Raw genomic sequence first — 21491 nt, forward strand, 5'->3', positions numbered from 1 at the left:
GCCTGCTGCTTACAGCTACACCGGTGGGAAACTCCAGACTTAAAGAAAGAAGCTAGTTTATGATCACGTTGTAGGATTCTAACACTGAGAGGAAGGAATCTATGGATCACTGTGGAGCTGTGGGAGTGGACTACGTCACACTGCAGCTGAACCAGACTTCAGCGGATTGTGGGCGGCTGTAGCTCAGGTGGTGGAGCAGGTCGTCCTCTGATCACAAGGCTGGTGGTTTAACCCCCTCTACAGCTGAAGTGTCCTTGGGCAAGACACTGAATCTGAAGTTGTTCCCAATGGCAGGCGAGCGCCTTGCATGGCAGCTCTGTGGTGTATGAATGGCTGAATGAGAAAACACAAGTGCAGACCATTTGCCGTTTGTATTAAATATGTGACTACCACCCAAAGTTCAGTGTAGTCTCGCTTAGCCGGCTCCCGTGCAGAATGGTCCGACTGCACTTCACCATCAGTCTGCAAACGCTCCAGATTGTCTTTATAACAATTAGAGTTGTTGGTGAAGCTTAGTCCTGAATGCAGTGACGACTACATTACTGCAGGATCCAAACCTTTAGCAGCCTTCTCAACGCGTAGGCTGTTGTTTGTGGATGTAAAGTCGACTTTAAAACACCCAGATAGTGTGAGGAGATTAAAACAAAACCACAATGAGATGAACAAACTTCTACCCAAAGTTTACCTCTTAACACACTAATTTGGGCCTGAACTCATCTGAAGCACCAGACATGTGCCTGGAGCCTCCTGACAGATGAGAGCAGATAGAGCGTCCTGTTAACCGCCGGCCGGACGTCTGTCTTTGCTTCCACCGACTGATTTGGTGTCACAGCGTCAGCATGTGCACCGACTCGCCGCCTCCTAACGGCCTTTTTCTGATGCCCATTTGTTCGCTCTTCTCCTCGTCTTCCCGCTCAGCTGTCGCTCTGCAGTCAGAGGTCAACGGCTCGGAGCCAGGTGCATGCTGGGACAGCTGCCGCCGGATTTACGCCCGCCGTCGCCAGCTGCAGATGTGGCCTTTTAGCGCTGGCCAAGTTTCAAACACGTAGCAGCGCGAAGCTTGTTAGATGAAACTGAATAACCCGTAACACCAGCTTCATCCATCCATCCTGACTTTATTTACGTTTAAAGACAGTTCAGGCTTCTGTTGGAGAAGCAGGGAAGTTAAAGGAGATGACAGACTGTCAAAATAAAAGCTTTTAACTGTATTTTTTAAAAACAATTTGCTGTTATTTAAAAAAAGTCCTTGGTTTGCCAAAAAAAAAAAAAACCAAGGTAAAAACAACGAAAAAGAAAATAACTTCACAAGGATTAAAAAAAAAAAAAAAAAAAATAATAATTTAAAAAAAATGACCTTTTCTTTCTTTAAAAAAAAAAATAGAATCGTGTAACTTAAGGATGTTAAAAGGATTTTTAAAATGTCACTGATTTATTTACAGATGTTCCTTATGTTAAACTACAGCTAACACCTCTTCCTTCCTGCTTTTATTGTATTTAAATATGCTGAAATTTGTCGGTATTGGAAAGAAAAATGATGTATTTTAAGTATCTAAAAATAATGAACAGTAGTAAAACTGAAAAGCTCTTTTGACTGGTGTTTTAGAGATTTTCTCTGGTTTGTTAAATTACAGATAATATTTAATAAAAAATTAATAGAAAAATACACTAATTGTACCATAGTTAAATCAGAAGCACATTATTTTAAAAATATTTGTGATTATTTACACAAAAAATATGTGCGGTTATTTGAAAGAAAAATGATGTATTTAAAAGATTTTAAAATCCTTAATATACGTGTTCTCACTGTCATTTTACAGATTTTTTACTGTTTTATTTATTGACTGATTTTACTGTATTTAAATCAACAAAAAAAATATTATAATTGTACAAATATTTGCAGTTATTTGAAAAAAATTATTAATATTAAGGATTTCAAAATGGTCAGTAATTCACTTATTTAATGGTTATTGAACAGATGTTTCATGTTTTGTTAGATTCCAAATAATATTGAATAAAATTACAGAAAATTACACAAGTTTTACTTTTTTTAAAATTGATGCTCGCTGTTATTTTTCCACATTTTGTTTGTTTGTTTGTTTTTTTCTGGGCTTTTAACTCTATAGAAGACTCTGTGTGGATGCTCTCTTCAAACAGATGCAGAACTCTCAGCCGTGGAAGCTCCTGTGGTGGAGTCCAGTCCTCAGAAACACGACACTTCTTAAACATTCTGGATATTCGAGGTAGACGTATTTCACTCCTCAGGGACTGACGGCTGCAAACTGCACCTCTCTCAGCACCTGTTTTCCCAAAACTACCCGTCCACGTCGATTAAAGAACAATAACAGATGTGAATATCTTGTATTTTTGTGCACAGCAGGCGGGTTTCACACCTATTTTAAGCGCAGGAAGGAAGGTAGGTGACAGAACCTCCTCCTGTGATTATCTGCTCAGGAGACGGCGGCTAAAAATACGTCTGGTGTGAAGCACAGAGACGAGGGAGACACAGACCAGATGCACGGTGGCTTTGCTGGTATGTCAGGGACACTTCAGCTGAAGCCGGTGGACTAAAGATAACCCCCACTGTGTCCTTACTATCAAATAAATAAGATGTTTCGCAACCGGTGTCAGTCCTCTGATCGGCCCCGAGCTCAGATATCAAGCAACAAACTGAACTGCATGGAAGAGAATCAGGGCCCTTTGGTTTCTGCTGCTAAAATGAAATTAAACAAATCTTAGTTTTTGTTGCAAAAACAAATGCACCACTGAAAGAATTAGTCATTTAACTGACTCCTGCACATCGTCTAAAATCCATTTTGTTGCTCGACCTTCACAGTGCAAAAACCCGGCGTCGAATCATTGCAATTAAACGTTTTGGTTTTACAAGCTGGTTTGCAAGAATCTAGAACTTTTTCAGGTCCATATTCATCTCTTATGCACCTGTCTGGTGAAATAAATGTGCAAAAAGTTAATTAACAAAAGGAAAATCTGATGTTATCGCTGTTGATGATGTGTATTTATTACCCAGGAATGCTAGAAGAGCCTCGGTTTAAGCTTCTGAATGTGAAATATTTGCTTGTTTTCATGAGTGACGGTTGACTGATTCCCTTTAGATTCTTGGTTTTTGATGAACTTGTTGAAGAATCAACCTGTGCGTGAAGTAAAGACGTTTGTTGCAGCCATTTGGAAGCAGATTTTTAACACTTGAGTCTCTTCAGATAAAGACTCGGATCTTGCTTCTTATCTGTTTTACTGTTCATCTGCCTGCAGCACTTGCTTCTTAAAATCTTTTATCCAACTCTAAATGACAGTGTTTACCGTTCTGCACCAAAGTCAGATTCCAAAACCAGCTTGGCAATAAATTCAGATTCTGAAAAGCTCCCAGCTGCCTTTAATGACGCCAACACTTGTGTGGAGCTGCAGAGCCAACTGCGGGAGGGTTTACCTGGACTATGCTGGGGTAGCATGTGGTAGTCTGTGGGTAGACGGGGAGTCCGTAGGGCTGGAGGATCACAGTGGGTGAGGAGAGCATCGCCCACAAACCGGAGGACGGAGGGAGGAGAAGGAGAAGGAGATCTGGGGAAAAGGAAGGACGCCCACAGCAGAGCAGGCAACCACACGGCAAGAAAAAAGAATAAAAATCCCCAAAAGCTGGAGGAAAGTGGAGGTCCGAGAGGGTGAGGGGGAGGAAGGGTGAGACTCTGCTTCACCTCACAGGTGAGTCAAACCCCGAGAAACTCCACAGGACAACGATTCCCGGTCCGGGAAAGACAGGATATGGAGCAGTGAAAGAGAAAGCAGCACACTGAGTCCACCGGCCGACGGAGCAGCCTGACGGACAGAAACACATGCTGAGGCTCCCGTTTCAGAGTTTTATAAATAGTCCGTCATGTCCTTCTCCCAGAGTTTACCACCTTTACTCCCTCACGCTCGCACTCTGGAACACCACATTTCTCACCACGTATCTGTTGAACAGTAGAGTCTGCTCAGGCAAAGTCAAGAGCAGAACTTTTACCCGTTTATGTTCAATAAAGTTCAATATTGAACCGTCTGCAGACACATGAAGCTGAAACATGATACAGAGACGCAGGAGCACAAACTCACATGATGTACTTTTGAACTTTTTGTGTTTTTCAGCTGTTGTTTTCTGTTTGACCAGCAGAGGGAGACAAAACCAACAGATTCACTTCCTTTCAGGTGATGAGAGGCATGATGGGAAAAGTAGGCTGGGCCCAAAATCCCATAACAAGCATTAATTTCCTCTGATGGACAGTTTATAGGGATCACTGAAAATCCATAAAGTAGAAACTCAAAGCAACCAAAGTCAATCCAGCTGTGATCAGTGAAACTAAACTGATTCCAGCTGTGGTTTCCATCAGTCTGACTGCATGAACGTGGTTCTACAATGAGCTGAGAACAGCAGAACCTTCTCAGTTCTGGACCTCTGGACTGTGTCTATGTCTGCATCATGGCTCCACATGGAGAAGACCTGAACAGAGGAGGAGAAACATCTGACTGAGAGACTGGACAAAGATGGAAAAGGATCCAGAAGATCAGTGAGCAGCTAGAACCCAGTGCAGCCCAGTGTGAGCAGGAACCAGGAGGTCCAGAAGGAGCCACAGCAGCACTGATCAGGGCTGCAGTGGTCGTCCTCCTACAATGACTCCACGGACAGTCAACCGGTGTTGTAGTCGAGACCATCGAAACCGAGACATGGCCGAGACCACAGTGTATTGAGACAAGACCAAGACTTTGAGGGCTCGAGACCGAGTCAAGACCGAGACCATACCAAATGTAACTTAACCATTTTATTCAACACTTATTCAATGTAGGTTTAAGGCAAGTGCAAGGTTTCCTGTTATACTCTTTTCTGCAACTTCAAACATTCAGTATGGAACGTATCAAACAAAAAGTCAATACTTGCACCTTCATTTTTATCTTAAATATTTAATGACCACACCAGTTAATTTTCTTACTTTAACACTGGCATTACAATCATTTTCAGAAAGAGGATAGGTGTGCATTTTTTTCTTTTAAGGACACCCAGTGTGGGAAAGATTGTGTGATTGAACAAGCCGTAGAAGAGGGAACTCACAGCGCTCAAAATTGTGTTGTACATATATTTAGTTTAATTTATATTGAAGTTACACATTTATTCTGCAATTGTGTGTTTTAATTGTAAAAATTGGCACTAAAATTAAGTGTGACCATTGCAAGGCCAGGTACGTGGACGGGGTGCATAATTTGAGCTCGACCCTCTGCTGTCACATCAGGAGCTCTCTCATCCAGGTGAGGGAGTGGTACCGTGGTATGTACCACTGTGTCAGAGCTGACATTAGCTAGCATTGATGTAGCATAAACAAAGCTTCATGTGGCCTGTCTCGTTATTGTTCATAGAAGCGCAAGCACAACTTAAAATAGTCCCGCATGCCTTTTCCCTATACGGTTGTGATTCGATAATCTGACCCTTAAGATAAGTCCAACTGACACTTCTGTTTATTGCACTTTTTTTTTTTGTACGTTTCCAGCTGTTGCTTTCTTTCAGACCAGCAGAGGGCGACCAACCCAGCGGGTCCACTTCCGCCCCGGGTTGAGCGGCATCATGGGATTTGTAGTGTGAGCGCCGGCGGTATAAATCGATGCTAACTTCCTTTAACTTCCTCTTTACTACGCGAGCCTGAGCGAGACAGGTACGGTCTGCGGCCTCATGGTCAATCACAACACAAACTCACTATACTCAGGCATTTACTGTTACAGATTTTGATGCGACATATGATTGAACTTAAGTATTTTGTATTTTTAATCACCTGCGAGTCATTTTGTTGCTGATTTCAAAGAGAAATCATGATTCGGCTAAGCTAACGTTAGCTTCACACTGAACAACGTGGTGCGCGGCCTGCTCGTAAGGCTGCGAAATACACAGTTTCTAATGGTTAAAAGCACATTTAAGGATTTTTTTTAAAGGAGTAGCGATGTATTCATTTAATAATGTTAAACACTTAATTACTTGAGTGTCCGTGAACCTCACTAGTTGTATGCTGACTGTACATATGCTAGTTGCGGTCGTTGGGAGCGCTAGCTTGTTGAAGATCTGCAGTAAAGTTCTTGTGTGATACGTTTTGGAATAAGTCGTAGAAGTTAACGAGACAGATGCATATAGTTTTTATTCCGTTTAATCGAGTTTATACTTGCAGCTCTGGATTTTAGTGAAGACACCACCATCTCAAAAAATTAGAAACAGAAGTAGCCCGTGTTAATGCTGAACGATATGCTGATAAATACAGTCCGATTACAATTATTTTGACAGATGCTGTGATTTCGTAGAGTTAAATTGCAGTAGCCTCTTGGAAAAACATTATTTTCCACTCAAGAAAATGTGTTCCGCTGCTATCTATACCAATCAAGCAGGTTCCCTTTACTGGAAAATGTTTAGGTTGGAGCATCTCTTGTGTTTTAATGTTTTATGTTGCTCCTGCAGTTGGGATTTTGCATTTGTCTGTATTGCAATTTTGATCCAGTGTTTTGCCCTACTGTCTATGTAAGAAATTGTAAATTGGAATAAGTTTATGATGTGTAAAGGAAACTTTTGTGGTGATATTTTCTGTATTAAGGCTCAGAAATCACACGTGTAATTTGATTTTTGTTAAGATTTTATACACACAACTTAATTTTCTTATGAATAGAAGTTGAAGGAAAACTCAGGATGTAAATTGCTTCATAGAAGTGGTGTTAGGTTGGAATGAGTTCACAAATGCCACAGTTAACTAAAGCACAACTCTGATTAAAGCTAACGTTTTGTCTTGTTGTGTTGATTTGCAGGCACTTTAAGCCGCCATGCCCGTTGCCAGGAGTTGGGTTTGTCGTAAGACATATGTCACCCCCCGCCGTCCCTTCGAGAAGTCCCGTCTCGACCAGGAGTTGAAACTTATTGGTGAGTTGTGATTTAATTAACGTAATCACTATGCAACACAAACGCCTCACCTATAGGGGATTTCATTTCACCTCGTGTTGTATTTTATTGGACTATTGCACTAACTGTTGTTGTTTGTTGTTTCCAGGTGAGTATGGACTGAGGAACAAGCGTGAGGTGTGGAGGGTCAAGTTCACTTTGGCAAAGATCCGTAAAGCTGCCAGAGAGCTGCTCACTCTGGACGAGAAGGACCCCAAGCGTCTGTTTGAAGGTACGTTAAACACAGTAACTGAGCTTGTGTTGGCCGATGATTTAATTATAAACTGTCAGACTTCAATGTGGTGTCACGAATTCCTCGTCAATGAGGCCAATACTCCCGCTTTACTCAAACATCCATGTGGACTATTGGTGTGTTTGGGGTTGTAAATCGCTCCTGTGTGCTTCTCCAGGTAACGCTTTGCTCAGGCGTCTGGTGAGGATCGGTGTGCTGGATGAGGGTAAGATGAAGCTCGATTACATCCTGGGTCTGAAGGTTGAAGACTTCTTGGAGAGGAGGCTGCAGACACAGGTCTTCAAGCTCGGACTCGCCAAGAGCATCCACCACGCCCGCGTCCTGATCCGCCAGAGGCACATCCGGTAAGACCTGTGGAAAACGAGCATTCATCAAACAAGGTGATGAGTGTGTGGAGGGACTGTGAAACTGTCGCTTCTTCCTCTTCCATCAGAGGATCACCAACCTGTAATACTCTGCGTTGAGATCAGTTAAACATTTCAACAAGGTCAATTCGGTATCAAAACCGTATACCTTGTCGGTAGACATTGCCCAGAGCCAATCCTGCTGCCGAGGGCTCAGACGGCGCCGCTGGTGCTGTGGCTGTCAGGTAAGGTGTGTTGGATTGCACCTCGGGCAATAGTGGTGTCACTACACCTCATGTCACTGATGTAGGAAATACTGAGGCTGATGATTTAAGATTCATGTTCAGATTGACTGTGGTGTCACGAATTCCTCGTCAATGAAGCCTGCAGTAAATTAGTCTACATTTTAACCCTCTGAACTCCAAACAGTTTGTGCTCGTCTCATTTTTCACTGCAATTCAAAGTCCTGCATCTCTGTGGAAACAAAAACCATGAAGGAGCAGAGAACTCAGAACCCTCTTCAGTGCAAAATTTATTCATGTCCAACATTTTGCTGAATGCTCACAGGTGTTACCAGTACTCACATTATTCTTGGTTTCCAAACTAGTCTCCTTTCTACTCTGTGAAAACACTTTGAGCCATTTTGGTGACTGTTGGTCACATCTGAGTGTTGACTAGTTCCTTGGTTGTGCAGAGGAGTTCAGAACATGGTTCAAGCAAACGCTTACGTTTTGACAAATTTTTAAACGAGACGTGCAGAACACAATGATTTTGATGAAATTTACCAAATTTAAGGTAATATTTGGTCATTTTGTGGAAGTTGAAGCTCCAACTATTTCTGCAGTGTTCGGTGAAATTATGCTTTCATTCTGTCGGTGCATTTACACACTTAAAAAAAAAGTAAGAAATGTGCAAACATAGAAATACAGTAAAAGCCGTATGTTCAAGTGTAACCTATAAAACCGTGGTGGAGCTTATTTGATATTTTAACAACTTCTAAAACATGCATTTTAAACCTGCAGGTTCGGGGTTCAGAGTGTTAAAGTAGCTCAGATTTGCTGAATTTCGTTCACCTCTTGTCAGCGTGTGAAAGACATTCGGCCATAAATGCTAAAATCCGTGCTTGTCGTTTGTCTCTGCAGTGTGCGTAAGCAGGTGGTGAACATCCCGTCCTTCGTGGTTCGCCTGGACAGCCAGAAGCACATCGACTTCTCCCTGAGGTCTCCGTACGGCGGCGGACGCCCAGGACGCGTCAAGAGAAAGAACGCCAAGAAGGGCCAGGGCGGCGCCGGAGGAGCCGACGACGAGGAGGAAGATTAAGAAGGAGCTCATGCAGGGGGTGTTTTGATGCTTCTTGTTCTGTCAAAAGTCTAAATAAAAATGTTTGGTCTGACCACAGAGCTGAGTTGTTTCTGTTTTTTTTCCCTACCAGACTGGTTCCCATCAAGTTTGTTTTATTTGTGTGCTACATTTAGCATATTGAGCTCATGTCCGTCTTCCTGCAGCCTTTTGAGATGTTTGTGTGGAACTCTGTACTTTTTCATGAAGCTCTCCATTGTGTCTGCTGGACCTTAAAAACAGCTGGATATGACATCGTAGCTTTTAAACGTTCTCAGTGATGGATCCTAACAGCAGCTCAGCATCCGATGTTTTCAGTTTATGTTGTATTATTTTAAAACATTGTTGAATTTGGCAGCAGCAGTGGAAATGAGGTAGAAGCTGCATTCCCTTAAAAATTTGAATTCAGAGGTATTCATTTGAATGACATTTTCATACACAAACATGAAATACTAGAAATTCATCACTAACGACTCACACGCACTTTACGTAATTTACAGTAAAAAAAAAAACAAAGAAACCTTTGAGAAAAGAAAAATTCACAAAAAAATATAAATCAGTAAAGATTTACATTTCGCATTGATACAATTACTTTTGGGCTTAACTGTGTGAGCACAGAATGGTACGATCTGCACCCCTGCAGTCGGAATGGTTCCGCCCCGCTGTGCGTCATTGCGTCAACCCGGAAGTTGTGAAGCAGCGGTGTGTGTGAATGGGTAGTTAGCATAGACTAGTCGGCGGTGGTGAAACTGTGCGGGCTTTACCGGGGACACGAGTCGTTTAACGTGTGTTTTAACGGGATATACATGTAAGTATGGATGCTTGCCAGTGTACCGGTCGGCAGTTAGTTCGGTGCTAACGTTAGCATAGCTAATAGCGGTAACTATGACTGTTCGCTAGCGTCACTGCGTAAAGCTTGTCACAGACGAGCAAACTGGACGAGAGTGAAGTCATTACTGCTATTAGCCATATTGTAGTAGTTTATGAGCTACTACATACTTGAACGTGATGCCGTTTTTACCTGTGAGCTGCAGCAGCGGTGTGTTACAAGGTGTTCTTGCGCACACCTCACCGGAAGTGTCCTTATTTGGGTGCAGTATTTGTTTCTGAGGCGGTGTTGTGAAATTCCATCACAGAGGTTTGATCATAGCTGTTGCACGATGTAAGCAAAAGTGCAGATACCACCCTGGGGAAGCATCTCATTACAGGTGAAAGCATGTAAATCTAATCAGACGAGTGTACTTTTTAATACTGTGCAGTATTAAAAGTGAAAGTTATGAGGAAGCAGCAGTGGTTGTTGGCACACTTTGTCCTCTCAGTCGTATTTAACTGGTGTAACGTCGTGGTAGCATGTTCTAACATGCAGCAAAGGAACAAATAAAGCCTCAGATATTTAAAGCAATTTATTGTGCATGAATGTCTTCTAAAATTAGGTGATTGAAGCCACGTTGTGCATTTGGTTGGTGCAATGTTAAAATGCAGAAGTTGTGACTGATGCAGGATTGTTTAGGAGCGATGTAGATTTGTTTGGCATGTGGCTGCAAAAACACATCCACAAACGGGTCAGAAATTATAGGGGAAATTGAACATATGGAAAAAAAACAATGAGCAGTATAGAATAAACAGTAGTTGAACCTATAAACTTTATGTAGGATAAATATTTGAAATGTTGATTGTTTCTCTTCTAAAACTGCACCGTGGCTCAGCTCGTCTGTACACATTTCTGGTTAGATTTACTCAACAACGCAATTCACCAGCCTTCACTCTTCTAATGCAACTCCAGAAAAGGCAATATTACATCCACTTTGCATCAGCATGTGAGCTTGCACTTGCAGCAACCTGACAGGATTGAATTAGTACAACTGTAATTATTATTGCAGGATATTAGAGTAGATTATGTTGCATGTGTTCCTGTTGTGTGTTGTTTCGTCTGTCACTGGTGTTTCTGCGTCAGATAGTTCGGAGCTGATCTGTGTTTCTGTTTCTGTGTCGGCAGAGCGATGTCTCCGGATGAGCTGGTGTATCTGGGAGTCCTCTTCGCCTCCATCCCTGTTGGATTCCTCTTCCGTTACCTCAGTGAGTATTTCAGTCGGGTTCAAGTTCAGGTTAAGGACGTGTTTAACTCCTATTCTTTGACTCCTATTCTGTGGAGGGATGAAGAAAGCATTCTTTCAAGAATCAGGGATGTTTAATCTGCTGCTTAGGGAGACAGTGAGTGATTGTGATTGGGTTCTCAGGTTCAGTTTAATCTTATGTTAAGGCTGTGGTCGGTCTTTTCTTTTGTCTTGATTGAACATCAAACCGCTCTGTGCTAAGAACAGTCCACTCGACTTCACTTGACTTTTTATTCGTTAAAAAAAAAATCTATTTTTTTTGTGAGCAGCATAAAAAGACAGCATCTGGATTTTTGTCATATAATCTTGGAATGCTTGATGATAGTTAAACTGAATCTTTCTCCAAGCAGCTTGTCTGACAGCGATATCAATCAGACTGATGAGGGTCTGTGGTTTTTGCAGCTTTCCTTCCTGACGTTGTTTTGTTTTTAGCTCCTTCTTGTGAGAAACATATAAAGTTGTTCACAGCTTTCTATATGATATGAGAATCTGTATGTTTGGCACGTTAAATTTGGCTTTTGTGTTAGTTTTTTACATGCTTACAGACCATTTAGTCGTTCAGTTTTACACGTCAAAAGAATGCATTTGAGAAACATGTTCATTTAATAGAATACACAGTTGCAATCATAGTCAGATGTACCTGCAGTGGTGCATCCAGCTGTTAGTTTTGTTCATCCGTTATTACTTTGATTAAATGAAAGGAATAACTGAATGACCCCTGCACATCGTGTCAACATGTGAACACAGAAATGTCAATAAGCTGGTTGTATTCGAGCTGCACTGGTCCTCGTTAACAGAGTCAGTAAACCCAAAGCATATGACAAGTGTCTCAGATGTTTGGGTTTTTACTGACTGGAATTAAAATGTTGAAACTATTTGTGACCAACAATGAATTTCCTTTCAGTTAAAAACTCGCTGGTCCACACAAACTTCAAGCCTCCGTGCAGCCTTCTTCTGTCAGAGCTCAGCGACATGTGGAACAGATTTAGCACATTTTCATGCTGTGTCAGGTGCTTTTTTTTGTATGGCTGTGGGTGGATTAACGGTAATTTCTCCGTCACCTCAGGTCCGCCCGTGAAGCAGGGAGCAGCTCTTCTGCTGGGCCTCAGCATCATCGTCGCCACCTGTCACATCCACACGCTCCACTCCCTGGTGACGGTGATCGGGACATGGATTATTATAAAGAGCAGCTGGCGGTGAGGGATAAACGGCTTCTGAAACTTAATTCACATATGCACGGTGGGCGCAAAGGTCAGGAAGGCAAGTCTGCAGCGTTCAGTTGTTGATAAATCTGTCAGGTTTTTTCTCCGTTACAACCATCGATGAGTCTGAATTTATGAAAAGTCAAAAAAGATCTTAAAGATGGTTGCTTGAAATTGCGTATTTTTGCATCCAAGTTACCATCACATCCTACAAAGACAGGAAATAAATCCTCGCATTGGACAAACTTCATGAACTGAGAGTTTTTTTATTTATTTTTGCTCAGTAACGAGTGAAAACACTTTTCATTGTTTCTAGCTGCAGAATAATCTCTCGACAGCTTTAGTAGCAGAAGCTTAAGCTCCATTAGTGCAAAACACCGACCGTAAATGTGCAGACGTGACTCTGACCAGACTGGGAGAGTACCAGAATACACAGAGCAGCGTTATGCATTCAGGACACAAAACAGGTTTGCTGAAGTCCATTAAAGTTACAGAATACATTATGTAATCACATTTGGTTAAAAATAGGATTTATTCGCGGGGTTTTAATTTCAAAATACTACAAAATAAGGATGTACTACCAGGGCTCCAGACTGACTGTTTCACTGGCAGCCTCCCACCTTGGCCCAGGTGACACTCCTCACATCTTATTGACAGACGCCACATTTACAGACGCTCCCTAAACGCCTCACGGTGTCGGCTGTGGTAGACGCTGTCAGGAGGCTGCAGGGCTCTCAGACAGGTGTGTGAGAAAAGAGTGAAATGTGGTCATCTCATGTCGAACCGAGTCATTTCATCCACATGAAGGTGTCTCAGCGTTTCACAAGCAGAGCACATTTGAAGGCAGGTTCACCTGGACAGGTAACCAGTCTATCACAGGGCTACACTTAGAGACAGACAACCAAGCACACTCACATTCACACCTACGGACAATTTACAATCACCAATTAACCTCAGCATGTTTCTGGACTGTGGGAGGAAGCCGGAGAACCCGGAGAGAACCCACGCTGCACGGGGAGAACATGGAGACTCCACGCAGGAAGATCCCGGGTGTCCTCACCGGGACGTGAACCAGCGACCTTCTAGCTGTGAGGCCACGGTGCTAACCGCCGATCCCACCTTGCATGACTGATTGATTGAATACTGAGGTTATCTGGTGATTCTAAATTGTCCGTAGGTGTGAATGTGGTTGTCTGTCTCAGCTGTCAGGTTACCTGTCCAGGTGAACATGCCTTCGCCCTCAGTCAGCTGGGATAGACTGAAGCCCCCACAACCGTACAGAGGATTAAACGGTGTGTAGATGATGGATGGATGGTGTGTCTGAGTCAGACCTCTAGCTCTGCTCCAGCCGCCTCCTCTTTTCTCATTTTGTTTTTAAAATAGTCAGCTACAGACACTTTTGTCTTCTGAACTCAGAACAACTACACAGCCTGTTTCACACATCAGACGGAGCTATGGAGACATAAAAGGACTACTTTCAAAAGTCAAAGTCGTCTTTGTTGTCAGTTCTGCCTACAGGACATAGACTTGATTGAAAAGCTGTTTCTGTCAAATCCTGTTGCAAACATGCAGGGCAAGAAGAAGGCGCAGAGAAATGAGCAAAGCAATCAGAAAGAAGAAGAAGAAATAAACTAGAACAATAAAACTAACACCCATCAGTAACAGCAGCTGTGTGTGTGTGTGTGTGTGTGTGTGTGTGTGTTGGCTAGTGCAGTAAAACGCTGCCTGGCTGGTGGCTCGTAGATATTTACCGATGGCAACTCGATCACGATGGTTGATGCAGTAGCTGCCTGCTCAGCTGTACTCTCTCAAAAGAAGGTCGCATATGAGACCACTTTAGTTGCAGACTGCTCTCCTGGTGTTTGTAATCAGATTACATTACTTCAGCATTGTGATACCTGGATGAGATCAATGACTAGATTGTTCAGTTGAATCTTATTTTATGGGAGCACATTTGAAAGCGACTCTGCTCATAACATGTCGTCTCTACCAGTCATGCACCGGCGCTGAGTCTCAGCTGGACCTTCCTCTACCTCCTCTTCTTCCGTCTGGTCACGTGGTTTGGTCTGCCACAGCCGACACCTTTTTCCAACGCCGTGCAGCTAATCCTCACGCTGAAGGTACGAAAACCGAACAACAACAACAAACCGTGCAGCAGAGAAATCCTCGGACAGACGTGTCTTCACTGTTGTGTGTCGCTTCAGATGGTGAGTCTGGCCAACGAGGTGAAGAGCTTCCACGTGGAGAAGAAAAAAGAAGTGAGCTCTTTCGCCAAATCTCCCGTCATCGGCGGCCTGTCTGAGGAGCCGTCGCTCTACGACATCCTGTCCTATAGTTACTGTTATGTGGGTATTATGACCGGTGAGTGGAGAACATCTGACATTTCAGTCCGTGGAACAGAGTGAAGTATTTGTGTGTCAGCTGTTTACGTCCATGTGTTGTTGATGTTTATTTGCTTTTGCATGAATTTTAACTGTTGTCTCTCTTTGTCTCACTCTCTGCTTCTTGTCCAACATTGTGAGTTCATACGGTTTTCAGTATTACTTCTGTTTATTCCAGTAGTCACATAGCTCTGCTCTCTTTCTGTTTCCCACCACACCGTCCTCCAACGTTCCCTCTCGTATCTCACATTATCCTGATTGTCTGTTTTTACCCGCTGCTTCCTCTTCACTGCTGTTCCTCTGTCTCGTCCCTCCGTCCACCCGAAGGCCCGTTCTTCCGTTTCCAAACCTACGTCGACTGGTTGAAGCAGCCGAAGCCGCTGGAGCTGCCCGGCTGGACTCCGTGTCTGCAGCGGCTGAAGCTGGTTCCCGTCTACGGCGCTCTGTTCCTGGCTGTCAACTCGGTGTTTCCGCTGAGCTTCGTCCGCACAGACGAGTTCCTGGATCGTAACTTCTTCTTCAGGTGCTGTTGTGGCGCTTCACTGCCCCGACAATAGGTCTCATTTTTCATCACTGTGGCCCATTTTTTACTGCGATGTAAAGTCCAGCAGCTCTGTGGAAACAGAACAAGCAGGAGAATGAGAGAGGACTCAGAGACGTCAGCTAGAATGGTGGAAGTCATAAAAAAGAAAAAGTTGAATAGTTGTTTTACAAAAATCTTAAAAACTGGAACAATATTTTTCAGTGTCCACAGTTTTTACCAACACTAGAAAAATGTCGTCTCCTGATCCTGGAGATGTTGAACTATCTCCAGGTTTCCAGACTTTCCGTCTCTGCTCTGCTCATCAGCTATAGAAAGATGTTCCACCTGCAGATACAGTGAAAACAAAGCATAGATCACATTTACAGAGAGGTGCTGGAACACCGCTGTGGTTTAGGAAGCTAAAGAATATTCCTGTCAGGAGTAACGGAGGCCTGAACATGTTTGTATGTCGGTTGTTTGGTCAGATAGAGATGAATAAGATGAATAATCTGCTCTGGTTCGTCTCCACCGCAGGTTCTTCTACATGGTCGCCGTGTTCTTCGTGTTCAGGATGCGTTTCTACGCTGCCTGGTGTGGAGCCGAGGCCGGATGCATCAGCGCAGGTCTGGGCTGCTACCCAGAAAAGGCTCTGGCCAAACCTGGAGGAGGCCCCACCGTCAACTACAGGTACGTCAATAACGAGCACATAGAGAGACGGATTCAGGAATAATCAGAGTAATCTGTTAACTTACTCATTGGACTACAGAGAGGTGAAGGAGGAGAAATAGAGTTAAACATTGTAAAGGATTGACATCGTAAATCAACACAGACACCAGATGAGATAATAAAAGAACCAAAATACTGGATACAAGAAAGGAAAAAGAAAGAGGGTAAAACAAGAAAATGGAGGATAAAACCATAAAGATAAGTGTAATAATAGTGTAATAGTAATTAAATTAAATAAGTAAATGAAGGATCAACGAGCATGAAGTGAACAAAGTTTGTAAAAAGTTTGCATCAATACAAGTCCTATTCTTTGTTTTCTTCCTTCCAGTCTGGATCCGTCCGCTGAAGAGAGCTACGACTTCAGAACCATCCAGAACATCGACTGCTACAACACCGACTTCTGTGTGAAGGTCCGACACGGCATGCGTTACTGGAACATGACGGTGCAGTGGTGGCTGCACCACTACATCTACCCCAATGCCCCCTTCAGGGCCTACACACTCAGGTTTGTGCTGCAGCGTCACCGCAATGACCAAAACAACATCCGTAGCAGATGGCACCTCCATTTTCTTCCAATGTTTGTAACATAAAACGTACGCAAAGAGGCAAAATGAGACGAAAAAAATGAGACTCAAAATGTCGACGACGAGACAAAACAACCAAAAACAAAAACAACTCAAAGAGATACAAAACGACACGATGTGGGGAAAAGAAAACGACAGAAAGGAGACACAAAATTAACCACAAAGAGACAAAACTGTCCCAAAAAAACATGAAAAAGTCATATGATTCTGCCCGCTGCCATTTGTTGCAGGAAGTAACCACATATAGATCCTTGCCCGATAAAGGGTTTAAACTCTTGTTGTCTGCACCCAAACCCTCCAGGTCCTGCCTCAGTTTCCTCAGACGACAGAAACCTCGTTGTGTCTGTCAGACCTGAACTCTCCGTTCTGTTTTTCCCAGAGCCGGCTGGACCATGTTCATCAGCGCCTACTGGCACGGCCTTCACGCCGGGTACTACCTCTCCTTCCTCACCATCCCACTGTGCATCGCGGCGGAGTCGGCCATGGAGGCGTCCGTCCGAGCCAGACTGGGCCCCCGTGGGCAGAACGTGTTCGACTGGGTGCACTGGTTCCTGAAGATGAGGGCCTACGACTACATGTGCATGGGCTTCGTGCTGCTCAAGGCCTCCGACACCGTGAGCTACTGGACGTCCATCTACTTCGTCATGCACGTCATCGCTGTCTGCTGCATCGTGGTGGGCCGGCTCCTGAAGGGAGGGAAGAGCAGGAGAGGAAAGAGGGAGCAGAACGCAGAGGCAGAGAAGACTGGAGAGAAGACGGACTGAACGAAGAGTCATCTTTCTACCGACAAGCATCACACAGGTCCAAGACAATTTCCAGGGAGAGACTTGATGTCAGTAATGATTCCATTAAACCAGTGGAGGTGTCTGTGAGGGAGGATTTCTAAGCTCCATGAATGTTCTTTTTGTAGTGGCTCCTCTCAGCTGAGCGTCGTGTTTATTTAGTCTCAGAACAACGTGAAAACAGGCGTGATGGAGCAGAAAACCGTCCGGCGAGGCAGCGTTTCTGCAGGAATCCATCAGGAGGCCGACTTCTGAGTCTGTGGAGGTGGAACACTGGCTGATAACTCCTCCTCCTAGTTGATTATGTGAGTCATGCTGATTAATTATTGTTAAGCTCCACGGCTGGTCTAAGTTAAAGTGAAAGCTTCTAATTAATGTGTAAACCACAGAGAGAAAATAACACAGAATAGATGTCAGTATGGACTCAAACATGCTGATTGAGACTAAAGTAAGTACGTTAAGTTTAAATTCAAAGTACTGTAGTTTCCACCACTCTATACGTCTGCTTTACTGCAATTTAGAGGCAAACAGTCTCATTTTTACTCCACTGCATTAAGATTTTTTGCATATTCAGATTATTAATACAAAATGTAATCGTCAGATAAACGTGTTATTGTGATGCTTTATCGTTCAAACTAGCAGCAGTAAACATTAAAATCAGCTTCAACTGCAGCAGCGCCACAGTGATGAACACGTTAACAGGCCAACGGGTAGAATTCAGTTATATCACAAACATCCTGCTGCAGACTGAGCACTTTATTCTGATGCTTTTGCACCTTTATCCAAGTAAAAGGAGTATTTCTACTCTGTTCTAGTGGTACTTTTACTTAAAGATCAGAGTACTTTTTCCACTTCTGTCAGAGGTTTGAAAGTGACCAATCAGAGGAGAAGTTTTCAGCCAACGTCCCGCCTCCACAGACTCCACTTTGAGGGGGATGGTTTTAACTCGCATCACGTGCACGCTCCTGGTTGTCACGTGCACGAGTCTTGAGACTGACTAAACGTCGAGGTGATTCTGATTGTATTTCAAGACGCTGTGTGCAGCTGCAAGAACTTTAATCGCGTTTCTGGTCAACATGAGTCAAGATGTGGTTTTCAAAACAGCCGATTGGTCCTTTAGATAGAAGACGAGCAGTCGAAGCCAAAGATGTTCAGTTTACAGACGCAAGAGGGACAAAGTTTACCACAATGATGCACAGTTTGTGTGTTATTATGTCAGATTTACACACGTGTGAGTGTGATTACATGTATCACTGCTTACAAACAGCTGATTGGTTGTCAACTATTTTTGATAATTGATCGGTTTAGCTCATTTTTAAAGAAAAATATTACAACTTCTGTGATTGCAGCTTCTTCAGTGTGAATGGTTTCTGGTTTCTTTCCTCCGTGACACTAAACTGAACATCTTTGGACCAAACAAGACATTTTATAGACCAATCCGTTCATCCGGAAAATAATTGGCAGAATAATCAGTATTTAAGGTTAAAACGTGACAGTTTTAGTTAAAGAAAAGGTCTAAATTCTGTGATTCCTGCTCCTTAAATGTGAATATTTTCTGGTTCCTTTCCTCTGTGAGAGTAAACTGGAAACCTCTGGACAAAACCAGACATTTTGGGAAACACTGATGCACATTTTTCACCATTTTAGAGACCAAACAATCGAGTAATCTAGAAAATAGTCAACTGGTTATTCAACGGTAGAACTAGCTGTTAGCGAAGCCCTGAATCAGAACGTCGAGGTTCAAAGTGAAGCTCCAGATCACGTCTGTGCTCCTGCCTGTTTACATCGTGTTCAGACAACACAACGTTCCTCATGTTACTGCTGAACATTCCCGTGCTTCAGCTTCCTCCGTCGATGCTGAGAATCCAAAACGTCGACGTCTCAAAGTGTGTCATGAACAGCGTTGGTCTGTCCACTGCCAAACATCTGCCGCCACGCTCCATTTCAGGACCAAACATTCAAATGTCATGTCCGAGCTGCCAACGTGATTCACAGCACAAGCCGGATGTTTGTTTTATACGTACATGTGTCACGATATGTAAGAAAATCCAAGTGATGGTCGAAGCAATGAACTGCTCCTGTGGGATTCCTGCATGAGACCAAACTTTTTAACGTTTTATTGTAGTTTCAGGAGGAATAATTTGGATGAAAACTGCAATTTACGGCTGAGAAACTGTGTGATGACTGTTTTATATGATCCGAACTGAAGCGTTTTGTTCTCCTGAGGCCATCCGAATAGATTTTGCTCGTCTATCCTCTCTGTGCCAAACCGTCTCCCTCGTGTTTTCATTACTGCACAGCGACGATGTGGATCCTCCTTTTTCTTCTGCTGCTTTCAGCCTATTTATTTGTCTGTCTTTGTTCTGCGCCGACTCCTACGTGTTCAACACATATCAGCATCTCTTCACCGCTCGCTGTCACTTTAATGAGATTATCTGTGAATAATTAGTTTATTAACTTGTCAGCTGATAGAAAAAGGCTTTTGTCCATCACATTTTTCACTTGTCAGGATATCACTGGCTCTTCAAACACACCTGCTCAGCTACCTGTAAACCACAGCCTTTGTGTTTCTGTTGCTCATGATGTTTACCTGAAATCTGTTCCACAATTAAATCTCCTTATTTCCAGTCAAAGACATGAGTTCACTGCCTGACGCGTTTCCTTCTGTGTGAGTCGAGCGTGCAAACTGCAGATGAATGGTGACTGTCGCCGTGGAAACAACGGGTTAAACCCTACAAGGAAGTACCTGTGTGGTCATTTACCACAGAGGGGTTGAAGTCCTCGAGCAGAGACGAGACGGGGAAGTGAGTCCTGGAGCGTTTCCACAAGAGCTCCTGTTTGGTTTTTATTCAGTTTGTTGTAAAGAGTTAAAGCTGCTTCGGAGACATGGAGCCGCAGACACCATACTCAGGTAAGATGTCTCAACTATGATCCCGTTTAATCAGGGATGAGTTTCATATGATTCATAACCGCGTATAATTGTGATTTCTGGTCATTTATTATTTCACAAGCAGGTTTCTTGTGGCTGGAAATGACGTAAACAAGAGACTAAATTCAGTCAGATATCATGTTAAAGGTGTTAATGATGGAGTTTGACTATTTTTACTAAAATGTCAAGTCAAAGATGATCCACATCTGTTGAAATTGGTGTGAATGTTTGAGCAAATGCAGCTTCTATCTCATTCTGAAGGTTCCCACCATGTTCTGATCCACGACAAAGGTAGAACAGCTGGTGCAGTAGGTCTCTAGTCAGTTACTAGTTCCGAAAAAGAACCAAAATTATTCCTCCTCATGTTAAATATAGATGTAGAGTGATTTATTATTGAACCAGCTGATTTCTTGTGGCTGGAAATGACGCAAACAAGAGACTAAAGAGCCAGACATCATGTTAGAGGTGTTAATGATGGAGTTTGACTATTTATTTGGTTGTTTTAAAAAAAATATCAAGTCGAAAATGATCCACGTCTGTTAAAATTGGTGTGAATGTTTGAGCAAATGCAGCTTCTATCTCATTCTGAAGGTTCCCACCATGTTCTGATCCACGATAAAGGTAGAACAGCTGGTGCAGTAGGTCTCTAGTCAGTTACTAGTTCTGAAAAAGAACCAGAATCTATTCCTCCTCATGCTAAATATAGATTTATAGTGATTTATTATTTCTCCAGCTGGTTTCTTCTGGCTGGAAATGACTCAAACTCAGTAAAACATGGAGTTAGAGATGTTTATTATCAATTTGAATTATTTCTGTGCATTTTTACGTCTTTGCTAAAAGTCTAAAATGATTCTTCAGAGTCTTTTTTTTCCTCCACATCAGTCCAACACTTCTGCATTTTCAAGGGATTTACATAGTTTTGGGCAGCAAAAGGTAAAAAAAATTACACAGTTAAATAGTTTGAAGTTTCTAATGATCATCTCTAAAGTTGTTCTACTGGGTTCTGTAGAAAGAAGAAACCTGCTGCTCCAATAGAAATCTGCTACACATCCAACATTGACATGAACAGTGTAGTATTTAACTGTGATGCTGTTCGTGTGGATTCTTCTTCTCGTCGTTTTATTTTCTGTCCTCTCAGGTCGCGGTTACCCCGGCAACCAGCAGTCGCTCAGGTCCCGACAGGTGTCATCACGAGCGTCCAATCACAACTATCCTCGCTTCAGCCGGGACTCGAGTCCTGCGCAGGAGGACCAAGTGGACGGCAGCGAAAAGCCGCAAGATATCCGGGCCATGGCTCTGCCGATGGGCCTGAGGAGAGCTGTTCGGTACGAAGCCGGTTCTGTGGGTTTAGGTGGTGTTTCCGTAGTAA

At 43.1% G+C, this 21491-nt stretch overlaps 4 protein-coding genes across 4 annotated transcripts in view; 3 read left to right on the plus strand and 1 right to left on the minus strand.

The window, feature by feature from the left end:
- The window catches only part of rbfox1l (RNA binding fox-1 homolog 1, like), a 27564-nt gene extending 23090 nt beyond the window's left edge, over positions 1-4474 (minus strand). Inside the window, exon 1 of the mRNA XM_008285833.1 lies at positions 3443-4474. Within this exon, the coding sequence (XP_008284055.1) occupies positions 3443-3529 (87 nt within the window). The 5' untranslated portion in view covers positions 3530-4474. The remainder of the gene's footprint in view (positions 1-3442) is intronic.
- A 1131-nt stretch (positions 4475-5605) lies between these two features.
- On the plus strand, positions 5606-8943 carry rps9 (ribosomal protein S9). Its single transcript, XM_008285834.1, has 5 exons — positions 5606-5687; positions 6817-6928; positions 7056-7178; positions 7357-7543; positions 8686-8943. The coding sequence occupies exons 2-5, from the start codon at positions 6832-6834 to the stop codon at positions 8861-8863; spliced, it is 585 nt and encodes a 194-aa protein (XP_008284056.1). The 5' UTR covers positions 5606-5687; positions 6817-6831; the 3' UTR covers positions 8864-8943.
- A 633-nt stretch (positions 8944-9576) lies between these two features.
- mboat7 (membrane bound O-acyltransferase domain containing 7) lies at positions 9577-19833 on the plus strand. Its single transcript, XM_008285835.1, has 9 exons — positions 9577-9689; positions 10878-10957; positions 12062-12191; positions 14191-14317; positions 14402-14558; positions 14906-15101; positions 15636-15788; positions 16156-16332; positions 16791-19833. The coding sequence occupies exons 2-9, from the start codon at positions 10882-10884 to the stop codon at positions 17173-17175; spliced, it is 1401 nt and encodes a 466-aa protein (XP_008284057.1). The 5' UTR covers positions 9577-9689; positions 10878-10881; the 3' UTR covers positions 17176-19833.
- A 1072-nt stretch (positions 19834-20905) lies between these two features.
- tmc4 (transmembrane channel-like 4) overlaps positions 20906-21491 on the plus strand; it is a 17711-nt gene continuing 17125 nt past the window's right edge. The window contains exon 1 of the mRNA XM_008285842.1: positions 20906-21463. Within this exon, the coding sequence (XP_008284064.1) occupies positions 21209-21463 (255 nt within the window). The 5' untranslated portion in view covers positions 20906-21208. The remainder of the gene's footprint in view (positions 21464-21491) is intronic.

This window comes from Stegastes partitus, unplaced genomic scaffold (assembly GCF_000690725.1).
Source record: "Stegastes partitus isolate 25-593 unplaced genomic scaffold, Stegastes_partitus-1.0.2 Scaffold418, whole genome shotgun sequence".
Lineage (NCBI taxonomy): Eukaryota > Metazoa > Chordata > Actinopteri > Pomacentridae > Stegastes > Stegastes partitus.

Bases quoted from the DNA above. Each gene is read 5' to 3' on its own strand.
- rps9 (XM_008285834.1), top strand. From the start codon at position 6,832: ATGCCCGTTGCCAGGAGTTGGGTTTGTCGTAAGACATATGTCACCCCC. The intron at 6,929-7,055 runs GTGAGTTGTGAT...TGTTGTTTCCAG, and splicing joins CCAGGAGTTGAAACTTATTG to GTGAGTATGGACTGAGGAAC. The intron at 7,544-8,685 runs GTAAGACCTGTG...TTGTCTCTGCAG, and splicing joins ATCCGCCAGAGGCACATCCG to TGTGCGTAAGCAGGTGGTGA.
- mboat7 (XM_008285835.1), top strand. From the start codon at position 10,882: ATGTCTCCGGATGAGCTGGTGTATCTGGGAGTCCTCTTCGCCTCCATC. The intron at 12,192-14,190 runs GTGAGGGATAAA...CGTCTCTACCAG, and splicing joins ATTATAAAGAGCAGCTGGCG to TCATGCACCGGCGCTGAGTC. The intron at 15,102-15,635 runs GTGCTGTTGTGG...TCTCCACCGCAG, and splicing joins GATCGTAACTTCTTCTTCAG to GTTCTTCTACATGGTCGCCG.